The sequence below is a fragment of the Lycorma delicatula genome, chromosome 5 (genome assembly GCF_047948215.1).
Source record: "Lycorma delicatula isolate Av1 chromosome 5, ASM4794821v1, whole genome shotgun sequence".
In the NCBI taxonomy this organism is placed as follows: domain Eukaryota; kingdom Metazoa; phylum Arthropoda; class Insecta; order Hemiptera; family Fulgoridae; genus Lycorma; species Lycorma delicatula.
The window spans coordinates 141281573-141308770 of record NC_134459.1 but is presented as its reverse complement, the minus strand read 5'-3'; the positions used below and the strand labels follow the sequence as shown (position 1 = coordinate 141308770).

The 27198-nt window shown below is 28.6% G+C and overlaps 1 protein-coding gene across 1 annotated transcript in view; it reads left to right on the top strand.

The window, feature by feature from the left end:
* Positions 1-27198, top strand: part of Sema5c (Semaphorin 5c) — a 174711-nt gene that overhangs the window by 122904 nt on the left and 24609 nt on the right. Inside the window, exons 4-6 of the mRNA XM_075367215.1 lie at positions 13587-13794; positions 15614-15916; positions 22357-22556. Of these exons, the coding sequence (XP_075223330.1) occupies positions 13587-13794; positions 15614-15916; positions 22357-22556 (711 nt within the window). The remainder of the gene's footprint in view (positions 1-13586; positions 13795-15613; positions 15917-22356; positions 22557-27198) is intronic.

The window sequence follows — 27198 nt, the reverse complement described above, 5'->3', positions numbered from 1 at the left end:
GTATTGAGTAAATTTGAAGTCTTTTTAACTTCAAGGTGGAAATCTTTTCTATCCACTATTTAGCACTGGTGAAATCTACCTCAGCCTTCTGGTGTGTTGATACAGATTTTTCTTTTCAAAGATTTCTTCTTGATTAATTAACAGTTTTGTAAGTCTGGTCTGCATTGTTTAAATTTTATTTAATTGTATCATGATATATTCTTTTATGTTATTACTAGTCATCAAAATATGGCCTGTAAAAGCCTGCTTCCTTTTGTTATATTTCTTTATAAAATTAAGTGTGTTATTGTTAATAGGCCCAAATATATATATATATATATAAAAGAAATAATGGAAAATTGTACTCTGCTATGTTTCTGCCTCAAGTAGATCGATACTGTTGCTTTGATACATGAACTACAAATTTAGTTTTCTCATTACTGTATCCGTTCTCTTCTGTTTATTTTAAAGGGCTGTGGTAAAGTTGAAATAGGAGGAAGATAAAAGTTATGAATGTAACGTATGCTTAGTATTTTTTTTCGTTTTTCGATTACATAAGTAAAGTTTATTTGTGGAAATATGAATATTTTACTGTAAGAAATTTTCCAATCTGGTTTAGGATTTAAAACTTGAGACATTCCAGATGAAAGGTCGATATTAGTCCTCCATTTTAGAGATCGCTAGTTGTAAAATTTTATAAAAATATTAAATGAGTTGTTCTTTCAAAAAATGTATAAATACTGTATTAAACTTTGTATTTCAACAATTCATGTGCAGTCTTGTTAACTCATTGTAGAACCGCCTGCCTCTCCAAAAAAGAAGTCAAGTAAGGAGGTAAAAAACAAAGTTAATGCTCATAGCATTGTGAGAATTTATGTTTATTACTTGTTTGTCCTGATTCTAAAATTGTAAATTGAGAATAAAAATTGTTGGTGTATGCAATTTAAGGCAAAATAATGATCTACAAAAATAGTGTGTTTTTTAAATATCTTTCTAACATTTTAATTTTTCAATTTAAAAGTACATTCATTGAAATTTAAATTTTACCAAAATTTTTCCATATCTGAAAATGGATTATGTATAATCTTTCATGCCATAATCAGTTAATTTTTTGGTAAGTTTATCTCACCACCTAGTATGGGTTATCAACATAAACCATAACATGGTTTATGTTGATACATTGTTTATGATTCATTTTAATAAATATTCTTTTATATGTCATCCTGGAAGTTACTTTTATTTTTATGGAATCTATTCAAGTTTAATTGCTAATACTTCATTTCCTTTTCAAAGAAATTGTCAAAAGAAACCAGTGCTGATTGTGTAGTATTTTTTAAATTTTATTTTAAAGTTTTCTTTAAATTTTAAGTGTGGAGTAACATAAAACATAACATAATCAAATGAAATTTGATTGAACATAAATAATGAAAAAATTAGGTAACTAAATCCTGTGTTAAACTTTTTTTTAATTTTTCTCTATTGATTTTTTTTTCTTTAGTTCAGTTACCTTAACTTGGCCGAAGTGTTATATTAATCAGTAGGCTACCCACTAAACTAATAAATAAAAAAAAATAGTTGTATAAACTGTATACATATATAAATATATAAAAAAAATTGAAGCTAATAACTTTTTCAATTTTATTTATCTTAAAAAGTGTTATTAATTTCAGATAATATTGTGTATATTTTATAACGCAGGAGTTTTTGAACTAATGGGAAGATTGTTATGCCTTGTAATTTTATTGTTTATGCTTAATGTATTAATATCATTGACTGTTGGAAATATAGTAAAGGTAAGGTTAATTTTTATATTAAAAAAAAAATATCTCATTAGGTGATGATATCATGATAACTTTTTTTTTGATGATTAATTCATCATATAAACTTTGAAGCTTGTACATGGGAATTTGAAATGGAAATTTTATAGCGTATGAAAAATGCCATGCCTGACCAGGATTCAAACCTGGGATCCCTGATGAAAGACTGAGATGCTACTAGTCTGCCACAGAAATTGGAGGATTGGCATTATAATTTGTAATTTAAGTACAAGTGCTTTAAAAGATTAGTGGATTTTTATTTTTTTTTTTAAATAAAAAAATAAAATATTTAAAAAAATTAGCACATGAATTTAATTCTCCACATATTCAAAATTTCAAATTACATATCTTTAAAATTTTCAATTTTTGGAACTTATCAGATGGAAAAGACTTAATGTTATCTTAAATGATTGACTTGAGATAATGTGTAAGTAATATCCAAAGAAGTCTCTTTCTTGTTTTATGTTGATGAAGGCTTTTTCAGAAGTTAGCACTTGTTTTTCATTTATAACCACAAAAGGCTACTCGAAGTAGAAGTTGCTTTTTCAAATTTTTTTTAATGCAAAAATCTGAATACATCCAGTGTTACCATGTATTGATCTGCTTTAATTATTTAATTTTATAATAATTTTTCATTTGAATTGACAGTTTATTATTTCTTCAATGTATATGAACTTGACATTTGATTACAATATTTTCCGTCAATTTGTGTGTTCTCAATAAAATATTGTATTTCTTTTCTTCTATCGCAACCTGTTATATTCAGATAGTTTCAAAAAAAAAAATTCATTATGTTCAGATTGTACACCATATAAAATAGTAATTTTTACAATAAAATTGAATATTTTACTCTAAAAGGAGTTTGAGTGTATAATTGAGATAAACTTAAAGGTATCAAAACTATAATTAAGTTTAATTACTTGAAAAATATTTTTTATCAGAAAATAATAAAGCTACTAAGTTCATCTTAATAATAGGTCTTTTTTTATAAGAGGTTTAGTAGATGTACTAACTTATAAAAGTCGTGAACTTCTAATTGCTATATAACACTATTGGGTGATTTTTTTTTCATTTTTAAACTCATGTCATTTGATCATAGTGTGTGACACTGTTATTGGAATGGTTAATCTAAAGCTGAACAAGATTGACCGAATTGTCATCAGTCTGTCATACTGTTGAACCAAGGTGATTATAAAATAAAAATCAGTATTTTTTTTTTTAACCTGGTTATGAAATAAAACTGGAGGAAAAAGTAGTGTAAAGATAAATAAATTAGCTTCTATAAAAGGAAAAGACTCCAATTTTGTGGCCACTTTCATAAAATGAATATTAGATTAACAAAGAAATTAATTGATCCCTTTTGCAAATAAAAAAGTGGAATTATGGTTTGTGAAAATCTTTGAAGATTTAAAGGAAAAATAATTGTTGATGATTTTAAAAATAGAGAAAGATCTTAGTGAAATGATCAAACACATGAAACTATTTTGGAACAAACCTCCTCCCAAAAAAAGAATAGCAAAATATACTCACAAAAAAAGATAAAATTCAAAGGAAGAATGGAAAAATGTGTGGAAAAATAAATGAAATTTTATGTGATCTTTTAGCTCACTGAAATCAAAAGAAAGGAAAAAATACTTAAAAATACTTGTATGTATATATTACTTTAATCACTGTTGACTTATTCAGTGAGAAAAATATGCTAATTAAATTAATATGAAATCAGAGATATAGGAAAGGTAATTAGTGATTTTCAACTGAAATTTCTATAGTTATTGAACTGACGCATTTACAGGAAGATAAGCATTATCTTTAAAAAAGAATCCTGTTCTACAGTGTTCAATTTTTTTTTTTGTTTTTATTAGTTCATGTAAGGTTTTTAAAATTTTTTAATAAGTTATCCTCACTAAAAAATTTTAATCCAGTTGCCCTAACTTTTTCACATCATCCATGCTTCACTTCTATGTAACCAGACGCTCCATACATAGTCCTCCAACTATCTGTAATTTTTAACGTTTTCTATTCTTTCACTTGACCTTACCATAAAATCTTATTTGTTCTTTACTGTCATTTCCCTCCTCCAGAGCTGTTTACAGTTTTTGAAATATTTGTGTGCATGTGCCATCAGCTAGAATTACCATGTCATAAGCAAACCTTATGGATCTTAATTTTTCATCCTCCTATATTTATTAACTGTAATGTACTGTACCACATCAACGTAAATGTTGAACAGTGTCAGTGAGAGGCAGCACCTTTACCTAACACTTGACTTAGTCACCCAGTCAGTCAAATTCTTACTTTCATTGTTGCTGTTTTTCTCATGTATAATTGTTTAATTAATCTTCTGACTCATTCTACTTTTTTCTAAGATTCTCCATCATTTTCTTTAAATTGATTCTATCAAATGCCGTCCCTGAATCTATGAAATAAAAACTCATTCTTCTTCTTTTTTCCAAATATCTTTCTTCGACAAACCTTACTAGCCTGATTGCATTTCTGTTTCCTTTCCCTTTCCTAAAGGCAAATTTTTCATCTCTACTTTGTTTTATTATTTTTACCAACCTTTGGATTTGAAGTCTTAATAATTTTTTTGGTGATATGGGCAATTAAACTTATTGTTTTGTACGTTTTCTGTGTGTTCTATTGGGAATTGGTACCATCACCTTTTTCACAAAGTCTTCAGGCCATTCTCATGTGTGGCATATCCTGCTAAACAATTTAATTATTTCTTCCACTCTTTCCTCCTTAAAGCTTTTATAAAATCCTATGGGAAGTTAATCTACTACAGCCAATTTTTTATTCTTCATTACTTCAATTGCTTTCTGTACTTTGCATTCAATATCTATGGTCTTTTATCTTCTTCAGCTACTGCCCATTCCTTTTCTATATTTAGTTCCTCCGATTTCATTCTTCTCATATACAGTCCCATACATATTCCTTTCTTCTTTCTCTTATTTCTTTCTCCTTATGTTGCATTTTATCTAAATGGTTCCTTTTCATTTACCATATCCTTTTCATTTATCCCACTTAATGCTCTTCACCTTTTTAAACATCACATCATACCACCACCCTTTCTTTTCTAGAGCCTAATATCGTTGTATTCTTCCCTCAACCACTTTCTTTTTTATCAATAACTGTAATGTAGGTGTAGGAAATTAGTGATTTCCTTATCACTAATTTATGTAATTACGAGTAATTAAAACTTTTCTCAGCATCCTTTGATAAATATTTACATCATAATTATAGCATAAAATATCTTAAGCGATAGTCAATACTAAACTTGCAAATTTTTATAGTGTTCTCTACACCTTAGTATGATCATCTGCATTAAGTGGCTTCTATAAGTTTACATGATTAATTATGTAATTATTAAAACATGCGAGTATAATTAATTAGTTTAAATGCTGAATATTATAAAATTACTAAATTTTTATTTAACCTTATATTGTTGTAATTTTTATTAGATATTTAATCATCCAGAAGCTTCAAGAAGATATGTCAGAGATGATTCCAATAGAAGAAGTACAGTATACGATAGCAATGACAAAGCTATGGACGATTTATATACTTCGTTAGATGATTACAATGATCATAAATTATTGTACAATTTTGATAAACCTGATTTTAAGAAGCATCTTGTCGAGGCATTAAATCGAATTAAATATGTAGATAGTGATTTTAAAAATACAAAAAGATCATCCTCTCTGCATCATAACAATAACAATGATGATTATTATAATAGTAATCATAAAGAGAACTATGATGCAGATAGCAACGATTTAAATATTGAAATGCAGGATAAAAATACAGGACATATTATTAATGTTCAGTATACAAATTCTGATAACAAAGATGAAGATAATAATTATTATGTTAAAAAAGGTGGCAGTGTATCTTGTGATTCTAGTAAACCTCGTAAAAGTGATTTATTAGAGAAAAATAACATACTAAAATCGAACAGTGAAAATGATGTTGATAATTTTAATGATGAATCTATGGGGAAAAAATCTAGTATTAATAACAGTATTCATAATGGTAATAATATCGATGATATGAATTATAAAATTGTTGGAAGTAGTGATGATGATGATAATAGTAATAATAATAATAATGATGAAGATAACGATGATGATGATGATGATAATGATGATGAGGATAACGATAGTGGAGAATATGGAAGAAAGAATAATGATAATAAAGATAATGTAATCAGTAGTAGTAGTATTGGTAATAAAAATAGAAATGAAAATAAGGTTAATAATGAAAAACATATTACTAATAATAATGTTTTACATGCATCTTTAAAAAGAAAGGATAAAAATCTGAGTAAACAGCTGTCTAGTAATAAACATTTGTCGCACGGTTCTGATGCAAAACATAAAAGATCGTTACATAAGTTGAACGATGATGTTGACATTAATACTAGAAATAAAAATAAAAATTATAATGATAATTTTATTTACAATTCTAATGAAAATCGATTACTATTGAATAATCATAATGATAAAATGGATGAAGGTACTGCTAGAGAGGATAATTTTGATAGGAAGAAATTAAGTAAGCATTCAAGAGGTAGTAATAGTAATAATAATATAGGGTTTAAAGGTAATAATAAAAAATATGTTTTTTCTAATAAAGTAAATAGATATAGAAAACGACGGAAACAAGACAGCAGTAGATCATCGTTTAATAATGGTTATAATATTATTAATCCTTATCCTTTCCAACGAAGTAATGAAAAATTACATGGTGGTGAAATTCCTGTTGTTGTTGCTAATGCTGTTTTAGGTGTAGGAAATATTTTGTCGACATCTATGACATCAATTATAGCATCGGCATCAGAATATTCAAATTTTACTCAAACCACTATTGGATTGAACAATTCTGTTTCTTCCTTGAAAGTGGATGTGGCCAGGGTGAGTGCGAATGATATCAATTTGACCAAAGATGCTTCACAGTCTGTAGCATCAACCAATAAAATTTTAATGTCTGCTGATTCTCGTAATCCTGTGTCTGCTACGAGTATGACCATACCTAAGATGGCTGAAGTTGCAGCTGTAATACATAGTTCCTCAATGACAGGAGCGACAGTGACAGCAACAGAGACAGCAGGAGCAGCACCAAAAGCAACAACAGCGACAATTCGTACTACAAGTCGTCTAAATACTTCAAATGTAAGTAATGAAGCAAAAATAGCACAAGATATAAATAATTTTGTTGCTAATTTATTAATGCAGACAGGTAAAATAGGTAATATGCGTAAAGAATTGGGATTATGTAGAACATATGATGTAAAATATCCGTTATGTCATCGTACTAACATTATTAATGAACATTTAATGACTGAATTGGTGGAATGTTTAAGTAAAATTATATATGGTAATGATGGAAACCAAGTTTGTGGAGAAATGCCATCAGAATTAATGCAGTTTTTAGATTGGCTTTTATTAAGCGGTGTTTGTGCTCGTGATGAATTTAAACAATTTATTACAAAAAGTGGTGCCCAACACAGACTGTTTCTTTTTCCAGATAACACCGATAGTAATGTTACAGGATCTGGTGGTCGTCAGGTTGGATCTAGAGGTACGGTAGATGAATGCAGTCCTCCTAAACTTAAACCTAAACCTAATAGAATTCCAGGATCGACTACTAAACTCCCGTCATTTAAATACAACAGATATTTAAAAGATAGTTTGAAAAAAATGTTTGGGGGATTTTTGGATGATAGAACAAATACTGCTAATAATTATTATTATGATGTTAATAATCAACCGGTCAGTCCGTATCAGATGTTGGGAGTAGGTCATTATGTATCTGAAAAAGATAAAAGGAAGCCATCGATGTATGGTTATGAAGAACAAAAATATCATAATTTACCATTTAACAGTTTAGTTTCATACAGTGGTTTAAATTCTTTAGATGATAAAAATAATGATTGGAATAAAAATCAGTATGTAGACGGATCAGAAGTTGATGATGAGAGATTTGAAGGAGATTTAGATTTAATAAGACCAAACAAAATGGATATGGTACAATATTATAATTACGATAGACCAGATATCAATCAAAATTTTAGAAGAGATAATGATATTTTACAATTTGAAACACCAGTTATTTATATAGGTGACGATCAAGAACTTGATATATGATGATTTATGTGGAAATTTTTTATTTAAAAAAATTCTTTCAATTTATATTTGATAATTTACACACTTAAAAAAAAATTTTTTTTTGAAAGTTTAGGAAGAAAAATATAAACAGCAATATTAGCATTATGCAATTCACATACAGAAAGTCCGATACATTTATAAAAAGCATTTAAAAAGGAAACAAATTTATAATGGGAATATGGTAACCATTATTTTTATGTGATCTATAAACATGTTTTTGTATACGATAGTTTTGTATGTGTTTTTAAATGTATAACAAAATTTATTTTATGTGTTTAAATAAATACAGAATGAGTAAAATGATATTGCTGAAAAATGAATGTGTTATTTTTTTGTTTTTATTTCATAAAATTATATATTATCTACTGTTTAGAATTAAAACGTTTGGTATGATCAGAAGCTCATGTAGCCAAGATATAAATATATATGAAATCTAGAACACTAATAGATATATACTTTCATAAATATACATCTCGTGTGTAATTGAAATGACAAATAAAAGTAAATCCAATTTTAGAAGATTTAAAAGTAAACATATTTGATGATGATGTAGGTGATTTAACATGTCAAAAATTGTTTCTGATAACTTGATACTGTTGTTATTTTAAGGTAAAAAGGTAAGAGCAAAACGGTAAACTACCTTAATTTATCTTGTGAGAACAATTTATTTCGTAGAACAATTCATTTCTTCAGTAATTATACATTATGTAGAGCCTTCTTCTTATCAATTCTGGACTGCTAGAAACTATGTGCCAGATTACTCTATAGCGAATTTTGGGGTTCAGTTCCCAGCAAGTGATTTGCATTTTTTTTTATTGTTTTCATCCAATTAATCTTTCTCCTGAAAATACATGTAAAGCATGTTTAAGGTCATAATACTTAAAATAAGTTCTTTGTAAATAAAGAACTTATTTATAATTTGGAGACAAATGTACTTATTAAAATTATATTACTTTTTGTTGGTGTATATTAATCTAATCCGTCTTATAACCATGATGTATGTACAACATCTGAAATACAAACAATACTAGTCAGAGTGGCTTATCAGAGTATGGTATTTATTATACGTCCAATCTCTTTGATATCAGATGAAAATGTTATTTGTTAGGCTAAATATTACCTGCATTTCTGAGAGCAATGTGATTGCTAATCTGAGTGTAGTATATTCAGCTCAGTGAAAAGGTAATGGGAGAAAGTTTTTCTCAATCTTCCTTGGTTTTTGTTGAAGGATGCACTGATTATGCACTGATAATAGCTATGGTGTTTGAGAGTAACTTGTCTTTTATAGGTTTCCCTTTAGTCATAAGGTTATGGCACCTGGGATATTTATTTTGAAAATAATACTTATTAAATATACATAGGAAGAAAATTTAGGTTCAAGTTAGAGAGTTAAATATCAAAATTGGTGTATGTAAACTGGCCGGTATCATTATTATGTATTGGGGTACTACTCATGAAATTTAAAAAAATATTAAAAAAGCTCCTGTGACCTTTGCATTGAAGTATCAAAGGAAGTTGTGGAAACACTATAAAAGCAGCATTAAAAAAATAAACTAAAGCAAAAAGTAGAAAATCAAGTTTATATTAATATCGATCTATAAAAATAATTATATGAAATGCAATAACTGTGATGTAAGCATCCAGGTTAAACAGTAAACTATATCATTTATTATATAACCTGATTGTTCCATAACAGGCTGAAATGTATTATGAAGTCCTAACCTGTTAAATAAAAAGTGTTAGGTAAAATGCTTACTAACAAGACAGTCTATGAACAGTTACTGTAGTTACATTATTTATAATGGGTACATTTCACTACTTACTACCCTTTTTGCATTTTTAAGTAGATAATGATCAAAACAACCCTTTTTTTAAATAAATTTTTGTGGTAAAAAACATTAAAAAATAACATGAAAATAAACTCGTAACAAATAGAGTTTTCAGTTTTCATTAATCAACAAAATATTTGAGTATGCATGTAAAATTTAAGTTCATATTCAATGAATATGCAGAACCTTCAGGGTATCTCATTACTATTATTTAAAAACTCATTAACAGAATAATAGTATTATAAAGAAGCAATTTAATTTTAAATGACTTGATTGGAAGAATTTCAAAATAATATGGTAATTTATTAAAAACAATAACTAAAATTCAGTAATGTTGTTCCTCATAGACCAAAGTATTATCTTGTTTAATACAAGTTAGTTCTGTTGTCTGGTTTGATATGAGTAAATATTTTACTTCTTAGGAATAAATAATTTATAGCATATATTTTTTAAGGTCAGGTAGCACATACAAATATGTTTATGTATTTGTATAAATGCATTTAAAAGAAAATGTTTAATTTTATAATTACTAACAGTACTGAGTGAATCATGTGTACTGAAATTGAATAAAGGCTTGACAGTCCATTTTTTATATTCTGAAAACTTGTTCAGACTTTTTGAAGTAGTCCAAGGTATAATAAACTTTCATAGGATGAATTTGTAGATAGTACAATTTCATCTGTAATTTTCTTGGTAATTATAATGATACTACTTGTATATGTTGTAACACTGGAACCCAAAAAAAGTATTTTTTTAAAAAAAATATTACACATAAAATATAATACACTCACACACTCCCCCCTCTCACTCAATGTGTGTGTATGCATGTGCACACACACGGTTGGTGATTGTTTGTATAAAAAATTTTCAATTTTTGCATGGTGTATTCTATAAATGGGGCATTGATGATCTTAAATTTTAGACAGGATTATATTTGGTAAATATCTGGTAAAACAACATTTACCAGAAAAGTTTAGTAAAGTCTTAATGTATATCTTTTTATTTTACAAAGTTTTTCAAATGAAAAGTTATCAGATTTTAACTTTGATTGCTAGAACGTCAAGACTGAATGAGGTCACTGCTTTTTTAATTTGGAATTATTAATAATAGATTTATACATATCACTGATGAATAAATTTTGAAAAAAAATAATATTAAGTAGAATAATGATAGATTATTATTTACTACTATCTATATTGATAATAATTTTATAACTGGCCATCTGTTTTATTATTGTGTTTAAGAAGTGCATTGTAATGATGTAAAATTATTAGCATAACTTTGATTTTAAATTAATTCTTTGCTCTAAATATGGAGTGTATATTAAGAATAACATTTTATGTTAAAAGCTACAACTTATTTATTGGTAATTCATTTTATTAGTCTAACATTAGTTTTTGCAATAGTTATTATTTAAAATTTTAATAGTATTTAATTATGGTGTATATTTAATAGTGTTTGTTTTATTGCTTAATTAAATGGCCTAATGAAACCGATTGAGAGATACTGCAGTGCAATCAGGTTAACACTTCATACAAAAAAATTTGAACTAAAAACTAAACAGCCAGTTGATTCATCTGTCATATGGGTACAGATGGTTTACAAGCTTCTATTACAGCTATTTATGTATTTTATATCATTATTTCTTTATTTTTATTATTACTAATAAATGTAATTATTATTATTATTATTATTATTTGTATTCAGTTTGGATGTTAATGTTTAATTTTGCATTTTTTATTTACAGAATTTTAGATTTATTTTATTATTTATCTTATTAAATATTTGTCTTATTATTTTGCAATAGTTAAGACCTTGAATTTTGCAATTTGTGAAAAATGTCATGCCTGATCATAACTTGAACTCAGAACTTCTGGATGACAAATAGAGAATACTATCTAAATTTATGAACAGATACATTTATATAAAATTTTATGATTTATGTAAAGCTAGCCTCTAATTTGTAAACTAACTTACACAACCTTACCAATAACCCAAAATGTTTTAGAACATGATCAGACAGAGAGATCCTTTTTAAATATTTTTCATGTAAAATGCAATAATTTATATGTAAATTATAATTAAATCAAAACTTAGACCGAAGATGATGTATGGGTCGTGAGGTTATATCTCACTTGGTGTTCATTTAATATCAGATCCATTAGGACATTTATAATTAACAGTGTAAGTAATAAAAATTACTATTAACATTTACACTGTAATTAAATACAATTAAAATTTAAAATAATAACTATTACTAAAACTAATGTTTTACTAATAAAATGAATTACTAATGAATAAAAGTTGTAATTAAACATAAATTGTTATTCTTAACATGAACTTCACAAGTTTATAGACCACATATTTATTATTAGGTGTGATTTTGAGACTTAGGCCTGAGTTATTGTGAAACAAAATACTTCATATTGTTTAAAAAGAATGTTTTCAGGGACGTATATAATCTCATAAAGGATAAAGAATAAGAGAGAAGAACTAATTGAAAGTTGAGAAATTTGTTGAACGGATATTTTAAAATCAGAGTTTAAAGTATAAGCTGATTGGGTCATATTGATAAGGTTAATGACCTAGGGAAACTGAAACATTATTGAATAGGAAAGTATTATCTAGATGGGAAGGATGGCGTAGGAATGAGTGGTTGATTTTGAATGAATTTTGGGAAGTTGTTGTAATATTGTTGAGTAATGGCATTAAATACGACAGTACAGTCTTACTTCAGCCTATTTTTTCTTCCTATATGGATTTAATTGGATACTTTATAGTGGCTTTTCTATTTTTGCATGATTATGGTTATAGGATTAGAGGCTGTTTAAAATCTGAGGGAAAAAATTTATTGATGCATTTATTCATGCCAATCAGTACAAAGTTATTGATGTGAATAATGTGCTGTCTCCATCCTAGATAAAAATATGTGATCTGAGTAATTGTGGTCAGTACAAGTAGTCATTATGCAAAGGGATCTTCTGGAGGTGATTTTTTATCTTGTATTGTGGCTGCTTTATGAGTAGATTATCCTTTCTCTTTTTCCGTCCCTTTCCTTTCACCTAGTTTTGGCCAGAAACCAACTCTCTGTGTACTAAGGATGTGAGAATGAATAAAGTTGTTGCAACTTTATTTTTTTTCTTGTTTCTGGTTTTATCCTATAAACAATCAAGGCAACCAGTCAGGTTTATTATAGTGCCATCAGTCAGGAAACAGAATCCATGAGTTGGTTTACAGGCAACTACCTTGGCACATAACATTAAGCATTCAGTGGAATTTTCCGTATGGAGGATCTAGTAAGGCTAGACTCACATCGACCAAGTTGATAACAGAAAAGAAAAGGTTGATGATAAGAAAAGGGGTGGTGCTATGAAATGACGATTTATCCACGAGTTAGTTTTCCGTCTTGCCAAGGACCCTGCTCCATTCTTGGTATTTGTGTGGTTTAATGGAAGCAACTTTCTCTAACTAATGGCAGAACAAAAGTCCAATCAGGGGCAAAAAAAAAGAAAAGGTGATTATCAGGTACAACTTGGTCTTCTAATCGTAGCTAATACATATTGTATATATGTATTAACTTATATATATATATATTAATATAAAAAGGTGTGAAACCAATTAAATTTTATTACCATTGTATATTAAAATAATTAAAATTTTATTAATGATTATTTCTTGTTTTTGTTTGTGATACTCATGGTTTGTATTTACAAATCAGTTTCTTGTATTCTTATAATTACTTGTTATCAGAAATGTTAAGATTTTTAATATATTTTAATAAATTTTTATTTCAGAGATTCTTTATATCGGTTAGCACTTAATAGTTTACAAAAGCTTGAAAAAGCTCTTTGGATGGCATCAGCAGAAAAAGTTAAACTTTGTCAAGATAAAGGTCAATCAGAAGCAGATTGTCATAACTATATAAAGGTCCTACTTACAAATGGAAGAGAACTTTTCACTTGCGGTACTTGTGCTTTTTCACCTCAATGTTCATGGAGAGAGGTCAGTTATTCAAATTTTTTTTTGTTTTAATAATTTGTTGATAACACTTAAAACTTATTAAAGTTTTAATTGTTATCAATTACTTTATTAGCCAACTGCATGTAGTCAAACAGGATCAATATTTTTAATTTCATTATCAATTAATTAAATGTGACTTGGTCCACATTACTTCAGCAGCATAAATTTCCAGGATGCTACTTCCTGTAAGTGATGCAATTAATGATTTTATCTTGTGTCAAACATCATTCTTATTTATATTGCTGGTATTTTTGGCTAATCATCTAAACAATTAATATTTTAAAAATAAAGCATTTCTAACACTAATTGCCTTTGATGCTGCAGTTTTAAAGATGTATGTGTAATATTATTACATTATTTGAGGTAATTCAATTTGTATTAATAAATAAAAGAAAATTCAAGGCAAATGCATATGTGTGTGTGTATGCGCGCGCGCGCGCGCGCGCGCGCGTGCGCGTGCGTGTGTGTGTGCATATATATATATAAATATAGAAATTTTGTCCAATACTTATGTATTAATGAGATCAATTAAAAAAATCAAATATAAAAACGATAAAATTTTCTTGAAAAAAAGTAAAGGACCAAAAATTAAAATAAGTCAACAGCTACAAAATAATCCTACATAATATATTTAAATATACATAATAAAAGCATTTATTAATACTGCGTGAGCATTGTCGTGTTATTGCTATTAATGATTATTATTATTGTGCATTAATAAGAAACTCCGTCATTTATAAAAATATATTATGTTATGAAAATCCAGTAATTGCTGTTATCATATTTTAATTTTTACGTAATTACTAATAAATGCATATTGTTTTGCTCATTCATAAACATTTATTTTTGATAGAAATAAACATAATTTAAATTACAATCTATTAAAAAAAAATAGACAAACCAATTATTAAATTTAAAATGTGGAATTTATAAAATTACATCTGATTATTCTAATTATATATTTGTACGTATTGCAAGAAAAAAGAAATTCTCATCACTCAATAAGTGGTTTGCAGAGTAATTTAATTTAAAGAATTGTTTAATATTATGAAATGGATGATGAAATATAAATACTTAATGACTCAAATTACAATGAGAACAATTTGAAAATTTTGGAAATTAATAAAAATAAAAATAATGTATTAGTTATTTTAGTAGAGGATTATATTTATAAACGTACAAAAAGTGTAAATTGATAGAATTTGTAATATTTTAATTGTGGTTGACAAGACTGTACTAAGTCATCTCTTTGGTTGAACAGTAATTATTCCTACCTGGTTAAAATTATGAATGGGGTATTTTATAAACGAAGTTAATCGAATAAACTTTTATTCTTACTGCAATTTATTTATGTAGTAATAATTATATGCCTCTAGCAAGTGGACATAGTTTTATTTCATCCAAAAAAGCGTACATTAATTTTTTCATTTTTTACCATTTTTCACAATCTTTTTTACGTGTTGTACAACTATGGGTTTGCCCTATAATTTCTTGCACTTCTCATAATGAAGCTGAAAGTGAAGAGTTGTCATTTTGATACCTTACAGAAGATCCAGTCTGAATTACAGAAGGTTTTTTTTTTACTTACTTTGAAGGGATAGGTTTTTTTTACTTACTTAAATTTGGATACCCAAATTTAAATCATGCGATTTTTTTTTTTTTTTTTTTTTTTTTTTTTTTTTTTTTAATAGATATTGTCCTAGAATTTTTTGGTTGCACCTCATTTTATTTAGTATATACTGTATTGTTAACTTTCTTTTTTGTATGAAACATTTTAATAATATGTAACATTTTATTTTAGATGGAAGATGTAAGCAGAGTCTCGGACTGGGTTTCTGGTATGGCAAGATGTCCTCATTCACCTCATGCTAATAATACTGCTCTTTTAACAAAAGAAGGTCACTATTTTGCCGGTAGCCCTATGGATTTCACTGGAGCTGATTCGGCTATTATAAGGGATCTTGGTGGTGCATCATATCTTCGTACTATTCAGTATAATTCAAAATGGCTGAATGAACCACAATTTGTTGGATCATTTGAAACTGAAAGTTTTGTTTATTTTCTATTTCGAGAGAGTGCTGTAGAATATATTAATTGTGGAAAGGTTTGTTATACTAAAATAAAATAATTTTTTAGTGTTTTAATGACTGAAAGGATTATATTTAATTATTAAAGCATTAACTAATTTTGCAAACTATTAAAAGTTAAAAACTATCTTGCTTCCAAATTGTATCAAAGTTGTTTCTTCATAGAACCTTTTGAACTGGTTTTCTCTTCTTTAATGAAGTTTCCAATGACATTGTTACAGTGTTTGTCGTAAAAATATTAAAAAATTCCTTTAAGTTTGTAATTGAAAAATTTATTTGAATTATGCTATTAGAGGTTTCTATAAACTTTTTATTATTGATACCATTAATAACAATGACACACTGAAGAAGGAATATATGGAGAGGAAGGAACTAGAGTTAGCTTTGAAAAGTTTTCTGAAAGAACTTATTAATAACTTTAAAAATACGAGGTGTTGAGAAAAGTAATGAGATTGGTAACACTACGAGCGATCTGGCAACGCTGTGTCTACCGGTCTGTGCTAGACTGGTCATCCCTTCCACATGCTTGGTAAAAGTTTCAACTCCATTCAGCCAACACATTATTTTTGAAAGCGCAATCAGTAAAGATGTGTTTTTGTTGTGTGTTATGAAAATGGAGCATTGGAATTTAGAGCAATGTTGTGCAATCAAGTTTTGTGTTAAACTTGGGGAATCCATGAGTGTGACCTTTGAAAAGTTGAAACAGGCCTATGGGGAACATTGCTTATCAAGAGCACAAGTTTTCCACTGGCACAAATCATTTTTGGAAGGCCGAGAACACGTTGAAGATCAACCTCGCTCAGGGAGACCTTGAACTTCAAAATCTGATGAAAACGTTGAGCGTGTGAGGGTTCTTGTGAGATCAGACCATCGTTTAACAATGAGGATGATGAGTGTACAGTTAAATTTAAACACTCGCCATACATCAAATTGACAGACGATTTGGAGATGTGAAAGGTTTTTGTGAAATTGGTGCCGAAAAACCTCACAACGGAACAGAAGGACAATCGAAGAAATGTGTGCATTGATCTTCTTGAGAGGACTGACAATGACTAAGAATTCTTCAATCGTGTGATCATAGGTGATGAATTCTGGATATTAGAGTACGATCCTGAAACAAAGTGGCAAAGTGAAGAGTAGCACACTCCGTCATCCCCTTGATCAAAAATATGTTGAATGAGCAAATCAAAGATCAAAACCATGCTGATTTGCTTTTTTTTGACAGTAGGGTATAGTGCATAAAGAATTTGTTCCTCCAGGACAAACTGTCAACCAAGTGTTTTACAAAGGTGTCTTTGAAAGGCTCAGGAAAAGAGTGATTCACGTGAGACCAGACATTGCAGACAAGTGGATGCTTCATCATGACAATGCCCCGTGTCATACGGCCATTTCCATTAGGGAATTTTTGACCCCAAAATTTATTCCTACGGTTCCTCAACTCCCGTATTCACCTGATTTGAGTCCTTGTGACTTTTCCTTTTCCTGAAATTGAAACGTGTCTTAAAAGGACGTCATTTTGAAACTCTGGAGAACATTTAAAAGACTGTGACCGACAGTTAAAAGCCCTACCAGTTGAAGCCTTCCAGCACTACTACCAGAAGCGGGAACAACAACTCTGCCAGTGTATAGCTGCCCAAGGGAACTACTTTGAAGGGGATAATATTATTGTTTGAAAAAAATTAAAACTTTGGTAAGTAAAAAGTCAGTCTCATTACTTTTCTCACACACCTCGTAAATCATTTATAATTTTAAAGCTTTTGCTGTTTGTAAGTGTTTATGTATTTTTTTCTTATTTTTTTTAATTATGAAAACCAGAAGTTTTTTATCACAAAGAAGTAAGATATATGATTGTAAAACAGAGATATGTGTGTTTAACACTGAGTAATATTTTATAATTGACTCTTCTGTTGGTCATGAAATAAAATATAACTTTGTTTAGTCTTCATATAAATGAGTGGTAGAGATTGAATGAGAGATGTAGTGGGCTTTGTGTTTAATTTTTTGTAGTTCATCTAAATCATCTAATACAACTGCCTCACATTGCTACAATAGAATTTTTCTAATCAAAAAATTATTAATTTCTTAAGTATTTTATTCATCTTGTGCATATCACTCTAGAGGTAGCTACAGCTGGTGTAGCTTAAGCATTAACTCAGTTACCTCAGGGTGTCGTGGCAACAGTCTCTGCCCTCCCTGACCCGTCCTCCTGAAGGATGTCCCATTGGGGTCAAACATGCATCCCAGAAACATGTCAATTACCGCTTCTGGTCAGTCAGCATGTCCCTTCACAGGGGAGCTACCCTCTCCGGCCCTAACCTATTTGCTTCAGATGTGCATTGTGCATGTCCTTCGCACTAACATGCCTTCCCGCACACACACACACACCTTGTAGGTCCTTTATGCCATTCTCAGGGAGAAACAGTTTTTACTGGAAAATTTTATTAACATCCTAGAAGATTTATAATTTCTAAACTTCTCAGTGGAAAAATTTGCCTAATTAATGAGTATATCATCAACATTTCTTTTTGATGTACTCAAATCAAGCACCTTAATACTTGCTGCAAATTTATAATGTTTAATACTAATACTAATTTTAAGACTTGGCTTGTAATTATGTAAATGATGTTAAGGAATTTATTTTTCAAAACTTGTTTTCTGCTATCATACCCATGCTTATCAGTGAATTTTTCTCCAAACTCAGTACCACTGCAGTAGTGTGGAAATTAATGTGAACACACATTAGTTTGTAAACAAATATTTACGAAAATTTATAAAATTCTATAAAAAATTAATTATAAATGAAATTTGTTCAGTTTTGACATAAACAAGTTCCTTTACATGCTTTGGAGTAGGTTTAATCAGTTTTCACATACTGAAAAGATTTTTTCATCTGTGTAACAGAAATTGATTAAACTTACTATCATTTTTTTCTTTTGATGTATATCTGGTTTTCTCATTGTTGCCTTCAACTTCTTGCAGATTCTTAATTGGATTGAGGTTTGGGGAATGCTCTAACTATTTGAGAAGTTCAATATCATTCATTATTATACATTCCATGACTTATTTATGGCAGATTACAAGGTCTTATTGATAAACACTATATGGTTGGTCACAACCTTAGAATTTTTTTCTTAGTCACAACCTACAACCTTACTCTATACCATACTTATATATTTTTCAGAATCTATTTTACCATCAGCTGGTATTATATATCATGGCCCCTGTAGAAAAAAGGAACCCAAAAAATTTTCTTTACAGGATATTTTAGTGTATGGCTTTTACACACTTTGGTGTAAAGCTTTTATTTATTGGATGATTTTCTCATGTAATGAGATAATTTCTCTTGCACAATAAAATGTGTTTAATCTGTTTTCCCCATCATCTTCAGTCCAGTTTTCATATATTTTAGTCTCCATTTCTTCGTAATTTCTGTTAGTGTTGATAGAAAGGCTGTCTACATATTGCCTTACTGCCTTGATAGTCTTTGTTAAACAGTTGAATCATTAATATTTATTCCAAACTGAGTCAGTTCTTTTTGAGGTTAAAACTATGAGTCTGGAGTTTCCTTACTAAAATAAAATCATTTCTGGCAATGGATTTTTTCTTTTTTTCTATAATTTTTACTTTAAGGGGAAATGCTGTCAGTTTTATTTTTTTTTAATAATGCTTAATAATTATTAACTGAACCTAAACTGACATTATACACAACAGTGTGTAATGTCAGTTTACACATCAATAACATCTCTTTGTGGCAAATATTCAGCAAGTGTTAGTATTTTACAACTTTTTCTAGGAATGACATCCATTTAAAAAAAAATAAAATAAAAACAACAATATTGGTCATTAAAATTGATTTCAAATCGATAAGTACTAATTAATATGTATCACTACTATAGTTCAGTATATTAATATAACCAACATAATGTGTCATAAGTTACAAAACAGTAATAAAAGAGCTGGAAGGAACTATTAGAGGGAAAATATCAGATGATCAGAAGAGCTGCTAACTAAAAGAAATTAAATAATAATGAAAATACTGCTTGTCTACATTAATTTCCATGCTACTGTATAAATTAAAAGTTCTAAAATATATAAATTAAGTGCAGTAAGTACTTTTAAGAATAAAGTATGTTTTATTTTATGTATGTAATATTTTTAGCTATCATTTTTGGGATCCTTAAATTCCAACAATAATTTTTTCGTTTATTCATTCTTACTAGTGTATTTTTACATTTAGTTTGATGGTCAGTTACAGTTATTTAATTTTACATTGTGATGAAACATTTGAAAAAATAGCATATCTGGTTTGTGAGCACAACATGAATTATTCTGCTTAAAAGGTAGAAACGCTACTACTCTGCTGCAAGGATTAAAATTTAAAAGGATTAATTCTATAATTAAAACTTTTTTTTTTCAATTCTCAAAACTCCTTAATTTTACACTTGTTTTTGGTATTGATTTTCAGATTTAAAAAAATAAAAAAAAGATTTATACCTGACAGTTGCTTGATGATAAAATAAAAGAATAAAAAACAAAAATTAGTTAACTATATTACTGAGCCTATAATCTGTTTAATCTTTTATTATTTTAACTTAATTATTGTAAATACATCCATAATAATATTACGAATATATTGTTAATAGTTCAAAAAATTATTTGAGAAATGATGTAATTAGTTAATTTAATGAGATTAATGGTTTTTTAACAAATAGAAAATTAAAGTACAAAATAGTATAACATTTTAGCAACAGTGGTGTTTGCTTAGAATTTTACTTAGTGGTGTAAAAATACATGTTATGCAATTTATCAAAAAAACCTTGTTCTTACTGCTAGTAACCATTATATTAGAAAATAAAGGAATAGTTAATAGTGCGCTTGATATGAGGATCATTCAAATATAAATCAGAATTTTGCCACATCGACTGAGGAAGGGCAGTGAATGTGGTGGGTGCTGCAGGTAGTTAATTGGATATGAGTGGAGGGGCAACTGGCCAGCCAAGCCCATAGATCCCACATAAGTAGCATAATGTCTTAGCAGGAGGTACCATTATCTGTTGCGCAATGAATCCTCACCAAGACAAGGTGTCAAATCATCTGAAATTTTGGCTTGACCCAAGGCACAGTTCAGAGATGCTACTCTGCCAAAAAATCAAATGTTTGATTGGGCCAAAAAATTTTGAAGTGGCAGTGATGTAATAGAGAACAAAAGTCACAATCATTGTCCATGGACCAATGTCAGTGATAACATTCAGGCCATTCATGACATTGTAGAAGGTGACTACTGCATAGCTGTCGCTGAAATTTCATCAGAGGTGGGCATAAGTGTTGGAAGTGTGCATAGTTTGTTGTCAGATACTCTTGGATACAGCAGAGTATCAGCGAGTTGGGTTCCATACTTCACAGGCACAGAAAAATGTCCAGAAAGACAGTATCAGCCACTTCTTAATCACTTTGAGGAAGGAGAGGCAGTTTTGGACTGTATGTGACTTGCAACAAAATGTGAATCCACCACTACACCCTGGAAAGCAAGAGAACAAGTATGGTGTGAAGGAATTATGGGAGGGGGCACCGATCAAAGCCAAGAAATGCTTGTCAGCTGGAAAAGTTCTGGCAACTGTGTTTTGTGACTCATAAGGTGTGTTGCTGATTAATTTTCTGTTTAACTGAAGGATAAATGCTGAATACAGTTGTGTTCAATTTTGTACTTAAAAATAAGCTGAATACAGCTTTTCATAAAAAAAAGCCCTGACATGACATCAGCTTATCACAACAAATGATGCCAGCAAATGATTTGAAATGTGTTCTTTCTCCATGATAATGCACGACTTCATATAGCAGCTCAGAATTCAATAAACTCACTAAAATTCATTAGACACTTCTTGAACACCCACCATATAGTCCAGAAATCACTGCGACATGAAATCACTCGTCATAAAATCACTGTGTGATTTTCATGATTTTCACTGGTTTGCTTTGCTGAAAGAAGCTTTAGGAGAGTAAAGATTTGAAGATGATGCTTCAATTGAGTATTATGGGCACAATTGGTTGTTGGGCAGCCATCTTGTTTTTTTGATTAGGGGGATCAGGAAAGTGTAATTCTGTAGAGGGAAACTGTGAAGAAAAATAAGGTAATTTGTTTGTAATGTTATCTAATATCAATAAAGCTATGCAAACAAATTCCAGTTTGTATTAGAATTACTCTCATGTATGAGAAAAGATATTCTTTGGCAGCCAAGATACTGGTTGATGTACAGTTTATGTACTTCTTGCCCTATATTGACAATATACTGCTTACATCTTTAATTTCAATAACTGCACATTTCAATACCTGCTTACAATGTTATTTCAATAACTGGTTTCAATACTTTATTTAATTCTTGCACATTTCTAGAATGATCTTTAGCTTCAAAAAAAAAATGTAGTTTATAATTTTAAAAGTTTGTAAATTTTTTTCCAGATAATGTATTCACGAATAGCACGAGTTTGTAAGAATGATAATGGAGGACAATCTATGTTAAGGGATAATTGGACTACATTTTTGAAAGCTCGTTTAAATTGCTCACTTCCAGGTGAATATCCATTTTATTTTGATGAAATACAAGGAATGACGTACTTACCAGATGAAGGGCTTGTTTATGCTACATTTACAACACCTCGGTAAGAAAAATAACTTTAATTGGAATTATAAATATACTTGTACCCGTTATATCGTCATAATATTAATATTGTTAATGAATATTAATTACATTATTGATTTAAAAGTAGATAAATCTAAATTCATCATAATTTTCTTTTTATCTTGTTATTGGGTCAAATGACCACTGCATATTTTGTCTCTTCACCTGTGTTTTTTTTTTACAAAATCAAATTTGTTCTTTTTTACAATTTTTTTTACACAATAACCATTTTTTTCTTGATCTATCTCTGAAGTGTTTTCTCATTTCATTAAAATAAAAATTACATTAAAAACTTCTTTTTTTCTATTTCACTTTGCATTCTCTTTAAGTGTTTGGACCATTAAATTTTATCAATTTTTTAATGTAGTGATACACATCCTAGATCTTGTATATGAAATACAACATTAAATACAATTACAGCATTATAATTTTGATATTCAGCAATTTTACCCTTCTCATGTTTTGTCTACTTTATGAGATGAAACAATAAATATGTTTTAATTCTGAGCGCTGCGTCTTTTCAACTAAATCTTTTCCCTACATAATGGCAACACTGTCAATAATGCATAACACTTATCATATGAGATGATCACTTATCATATCAGATGAGTAATTCAGTAATTTGGCAGCAGAGTAAATTAGGATGCATTTCATTTTGAGTAGCAATTTTATTTTATTTGAAAATGGTGGAACAAAGGATTTGCATTAAATTTTATGGTAAAGATATTGGTGAAGGCTTTTTTAAAGATATTTTGTCAACACCAAAGGTGTATGTGTGGTACAAATGATTTCAAGAAGGCTATGAAGATATAAAAAAATCACAAATGAATTAGGTGTCCTAACACATCAATAATCAATAAAAATAACAAACAAAGGGCATTGTGACTAATAATTGCCAAATCACTATTAGAAAAATTGATGAAAAGGTGGAAATGAATCTCTTATGACTTGTGTGAAACAATTTTTGACATTTTGTGTATGTAATCAGTAGCAGCCAAATTTATTGTGAAAATCTTTAATTTACAACAAAAGTGACTTCGCAAAATCATTGCAGAACATTTATTAGCTGACATTACTGATGACTTTTTCTCAAACATGTCTTAACAAGTGACAAATCATGGGGGTGTATGGTTATGATATTGAAACAAAAGTCCAGTCACCCAATGGAAGTTTCTTAAGAAATCAAGATTGAAAAAGTGTGCAGAGTTCAATATAATTTTAAGGCTCTGCTTAGTGTTTTTTTTATTTTTATTACAATGGTTTTGTCCATTATGAATTCTCACCACAAGGAGCATTATAATTCTGTTTGTTGTGGTCAACAAACAGTATTAGTTAGTAACTTTGTCATTTATGGACAGTTTGAGAAACTGATCACAAATGTGAGCAAACTATTCTTGGATTTTGCACTATAATTCTCCAGTTGACACTTCTCTATTAATTCATGATTATTTATTAAAAAATTACACAAAACTAATACCACAGCCTCTGTAGTCTCTAACCACTGGCACATCCTGCTACTTTTTTGTCTTCTATTGATTAAGAAAACATTAAAAGGACAAAGATTTGGAATGAAAGATGAAATAAAAAAAAAATTGCTAAAGTTGTATAAAAAATGTTTTTCTTATGTTCTGATGATTGGAAGAAACACTGTCAATAAATGTGTTGCATATCTTGGAGGCTACTTTGAAAGGAACAATAACAATAAAAAAATAAGCAAGCCTTTTTTGATAAAAATTAAAATGGTGATTATTTTTTTCACATCTTGCTGTTTTAAATGCTTCCTCTCAGTCACCTTTCAAGTTATGAAAAATGAAGGAAGTAGATTTTGAACTACTCTCTTTTTTTAAATAATGATAACTTAAACTTGTGGAGGTTGCTGTTTATTATTTATTTACTGGAAAAGTAATTAAAGATTTAAGGAACAAGAAAGGTACCCTGGGAACAGTTAGTAATTCATGTTGCATTGTATATAAATAACACCAGAAAGAGATTTAATAGGATTGTGCTTTAAAATATGCTATAATAGGATTGTGCTATACAAGTTACACTTGTTTACATTAAGCAGTATTAGTTAGCAACACCCTACATTTAATTACCAATTTCATTTTATATTAACAGATTTTATTCATATTTTATAAATTTATCTTAAGTTCATGTGTAGTACCGGTGTTAATTATAGTTTTAAATATGTTGATAGGTATTGATTAATAATAGCATTTTAATAAATAAAACACGTCAGACTTGTATTATATAAAATAGCCTAAAGATTATGGATACAATAATTATGTGTGGCGCAGATTAAAAAATTTCTTTAATTTTTTTTTAATAATATTAATTATAAATTTTGTTATCAGTTAAAGTGTATGAATTATTAATTTCTTTGTGAAAGTTATGTTGACTTAATTAATGTTAAAAACAACGTAACAAATTACATTTGTTTTATGTTAAATATTAATAAAAATAATGTTCACTATTATATATTATTTCATACGGGTTTATAATCTGGATTGCCATCATATATATTAAGTTTTGGTTTTATGTGCACACTTGTGTATAAGTTGGATATGTACAGATGTTGGTAATGTAAAAATTGATTTTTTGAAATGATATGAATATTTATGTGTTTTATTTATGTAGATTTAATTTATTTAAATAAACTAGAAAGTTCGATAACATATTATTTAGCTTATAAATTAATAGATCAACTGCTTTGCCCTTTTTTATGATGTAATGCTGCCATTAAACTTGTATATTATTATGTTTTATGTTATAATATTCAAATTTTGTTACAATTATTTTTATTTAAGAAGTAGTAAATGATTTTTAGTGAATTATTATTAAAAAAAAAGAAGAGAAATGCTAGCGGAGTTATATTTTATTGTGTTATTTGATTGTATGCTTAAGAGAGAAAGTAATATTGTAGATGAAGAGTTGGTGTTAGGTTTTTTACTGTAAATTTCCATTCTAGCTATTATATACTTAGGTAGAAAGTTACATTAGAGCCTCTAGTAGCCATTAAATAATTTGTAATATTAACTATTAAATAATTTTTAGTGAATTATTATTAAACAAAAAAGAGAAATGCTAGCAGACTTTTATTCTCTTGTGTTATTTGATTGTATGCTGTAAGAGAGAAAGAAATATTGCAGTTGATGAAATATTGATGTTAGGATTTTTACTAGCTTCCATACTAGCTATAAATACTTAGATAGAAAATTACATTAGAGCCTCTATTAACCACACCTAACTGAACTATTATGTCGGACAAAGGGTCATTAGGTGGTTTAGTTGGGAATTAAATAGGCTTTGTTAGTAAATATGTACTTGTGTAAATTTGAACTTTTAAGTCTAAAGTTCTTGAATATTTGTAATCATGTTTTCAGTCAATGCACTATTGTATTAGTACCATTATTATTCATAAGGAACTGGCATTATTATCTAGTAGAGTGGGCCGTACAATTATGTTTTTATAGAAGAAAAGTAGAGATTTTCTAAGATCCTCTTTGAACATAATGCAAAGGGATCCATACTCTAAAACAGAGGTTCCCAAACTTATTTTTCTCATAGACCACTTACAAAATTTTGCTGGTTTCGATGGACCCCCTGCAGCTACTTTTCTACCATATTTCCAGTCGACGAAAAATGTGAAGATTAGATCTAACTATGAAAATTTGCGCCGTTCCACGAACTAACAGCTTCTGAAAAAAAGTGAGAATTGATTGGTTAATTTTTGATTGACTGTGCTGTGAGCAGATGTCAAAAAAGTAAAGTTAGCCAATCAAAAAAAAATGCTTCCATCCAACTTTACATTTTTGACATCTACTCACAGCACAAGAAAGCAATCAATTCTCACTTATTTTATTTAGAAAACTTCCCATTCAGAGTGGTAAAAAGCAAAAGAAAAATAGTATATTTTTTGTGTTGCATTTATTCAGATATGTAATTATTATACTATTAATTATTATTGTTATCATATTGCAATGTAATATAATAAAATTGTCATAATATAATTAAAATTAAACATTAATAACGTAATGTAACTTCTACAATGACAATCACAAAATAGTTACAATTAAAAATTAATAAATCCTTAAACGGAGACAGTAAAAAGTGGTCACATTACAATATTGTGATGTCGGTTAGGTAGCGTAGCCCCCGTGGCTTTGACCGTGCTGCGCGCGACGTTTCAATATTGTGATTTGACCACTTTTTACTGATTTTTTATTAATTTTTGGTCTAAATTTTTTTTCAGATATATAAAAACAAACTATTAGAATCGACTTAAAAACTGATCCTGAACATAACATTTCCCGGTTTAACCCTTATTCTGTAACACGTTGTATAAATGTATATAATTATTAGTGAACACCACACAGTCGGGTAAAAAAAATATTACTAATAAAGTAGGGACAAAAAGTTCAACCTTTCTCGGCTTTCTGTTCTTTTAGGGAAGTCTCTAATAATGGATGTGTTCAGTATTTAATTTTTAATACGTACCTACTACATGCAAACATTACAAATATACTTATTACAACATAAATATATCTTTATCGCAGGTGGGTTGGAAGAGATTTCCTTTAGGAATAAATGTATTTTTTTGTAATTTGTGCATTTTTTGTTTA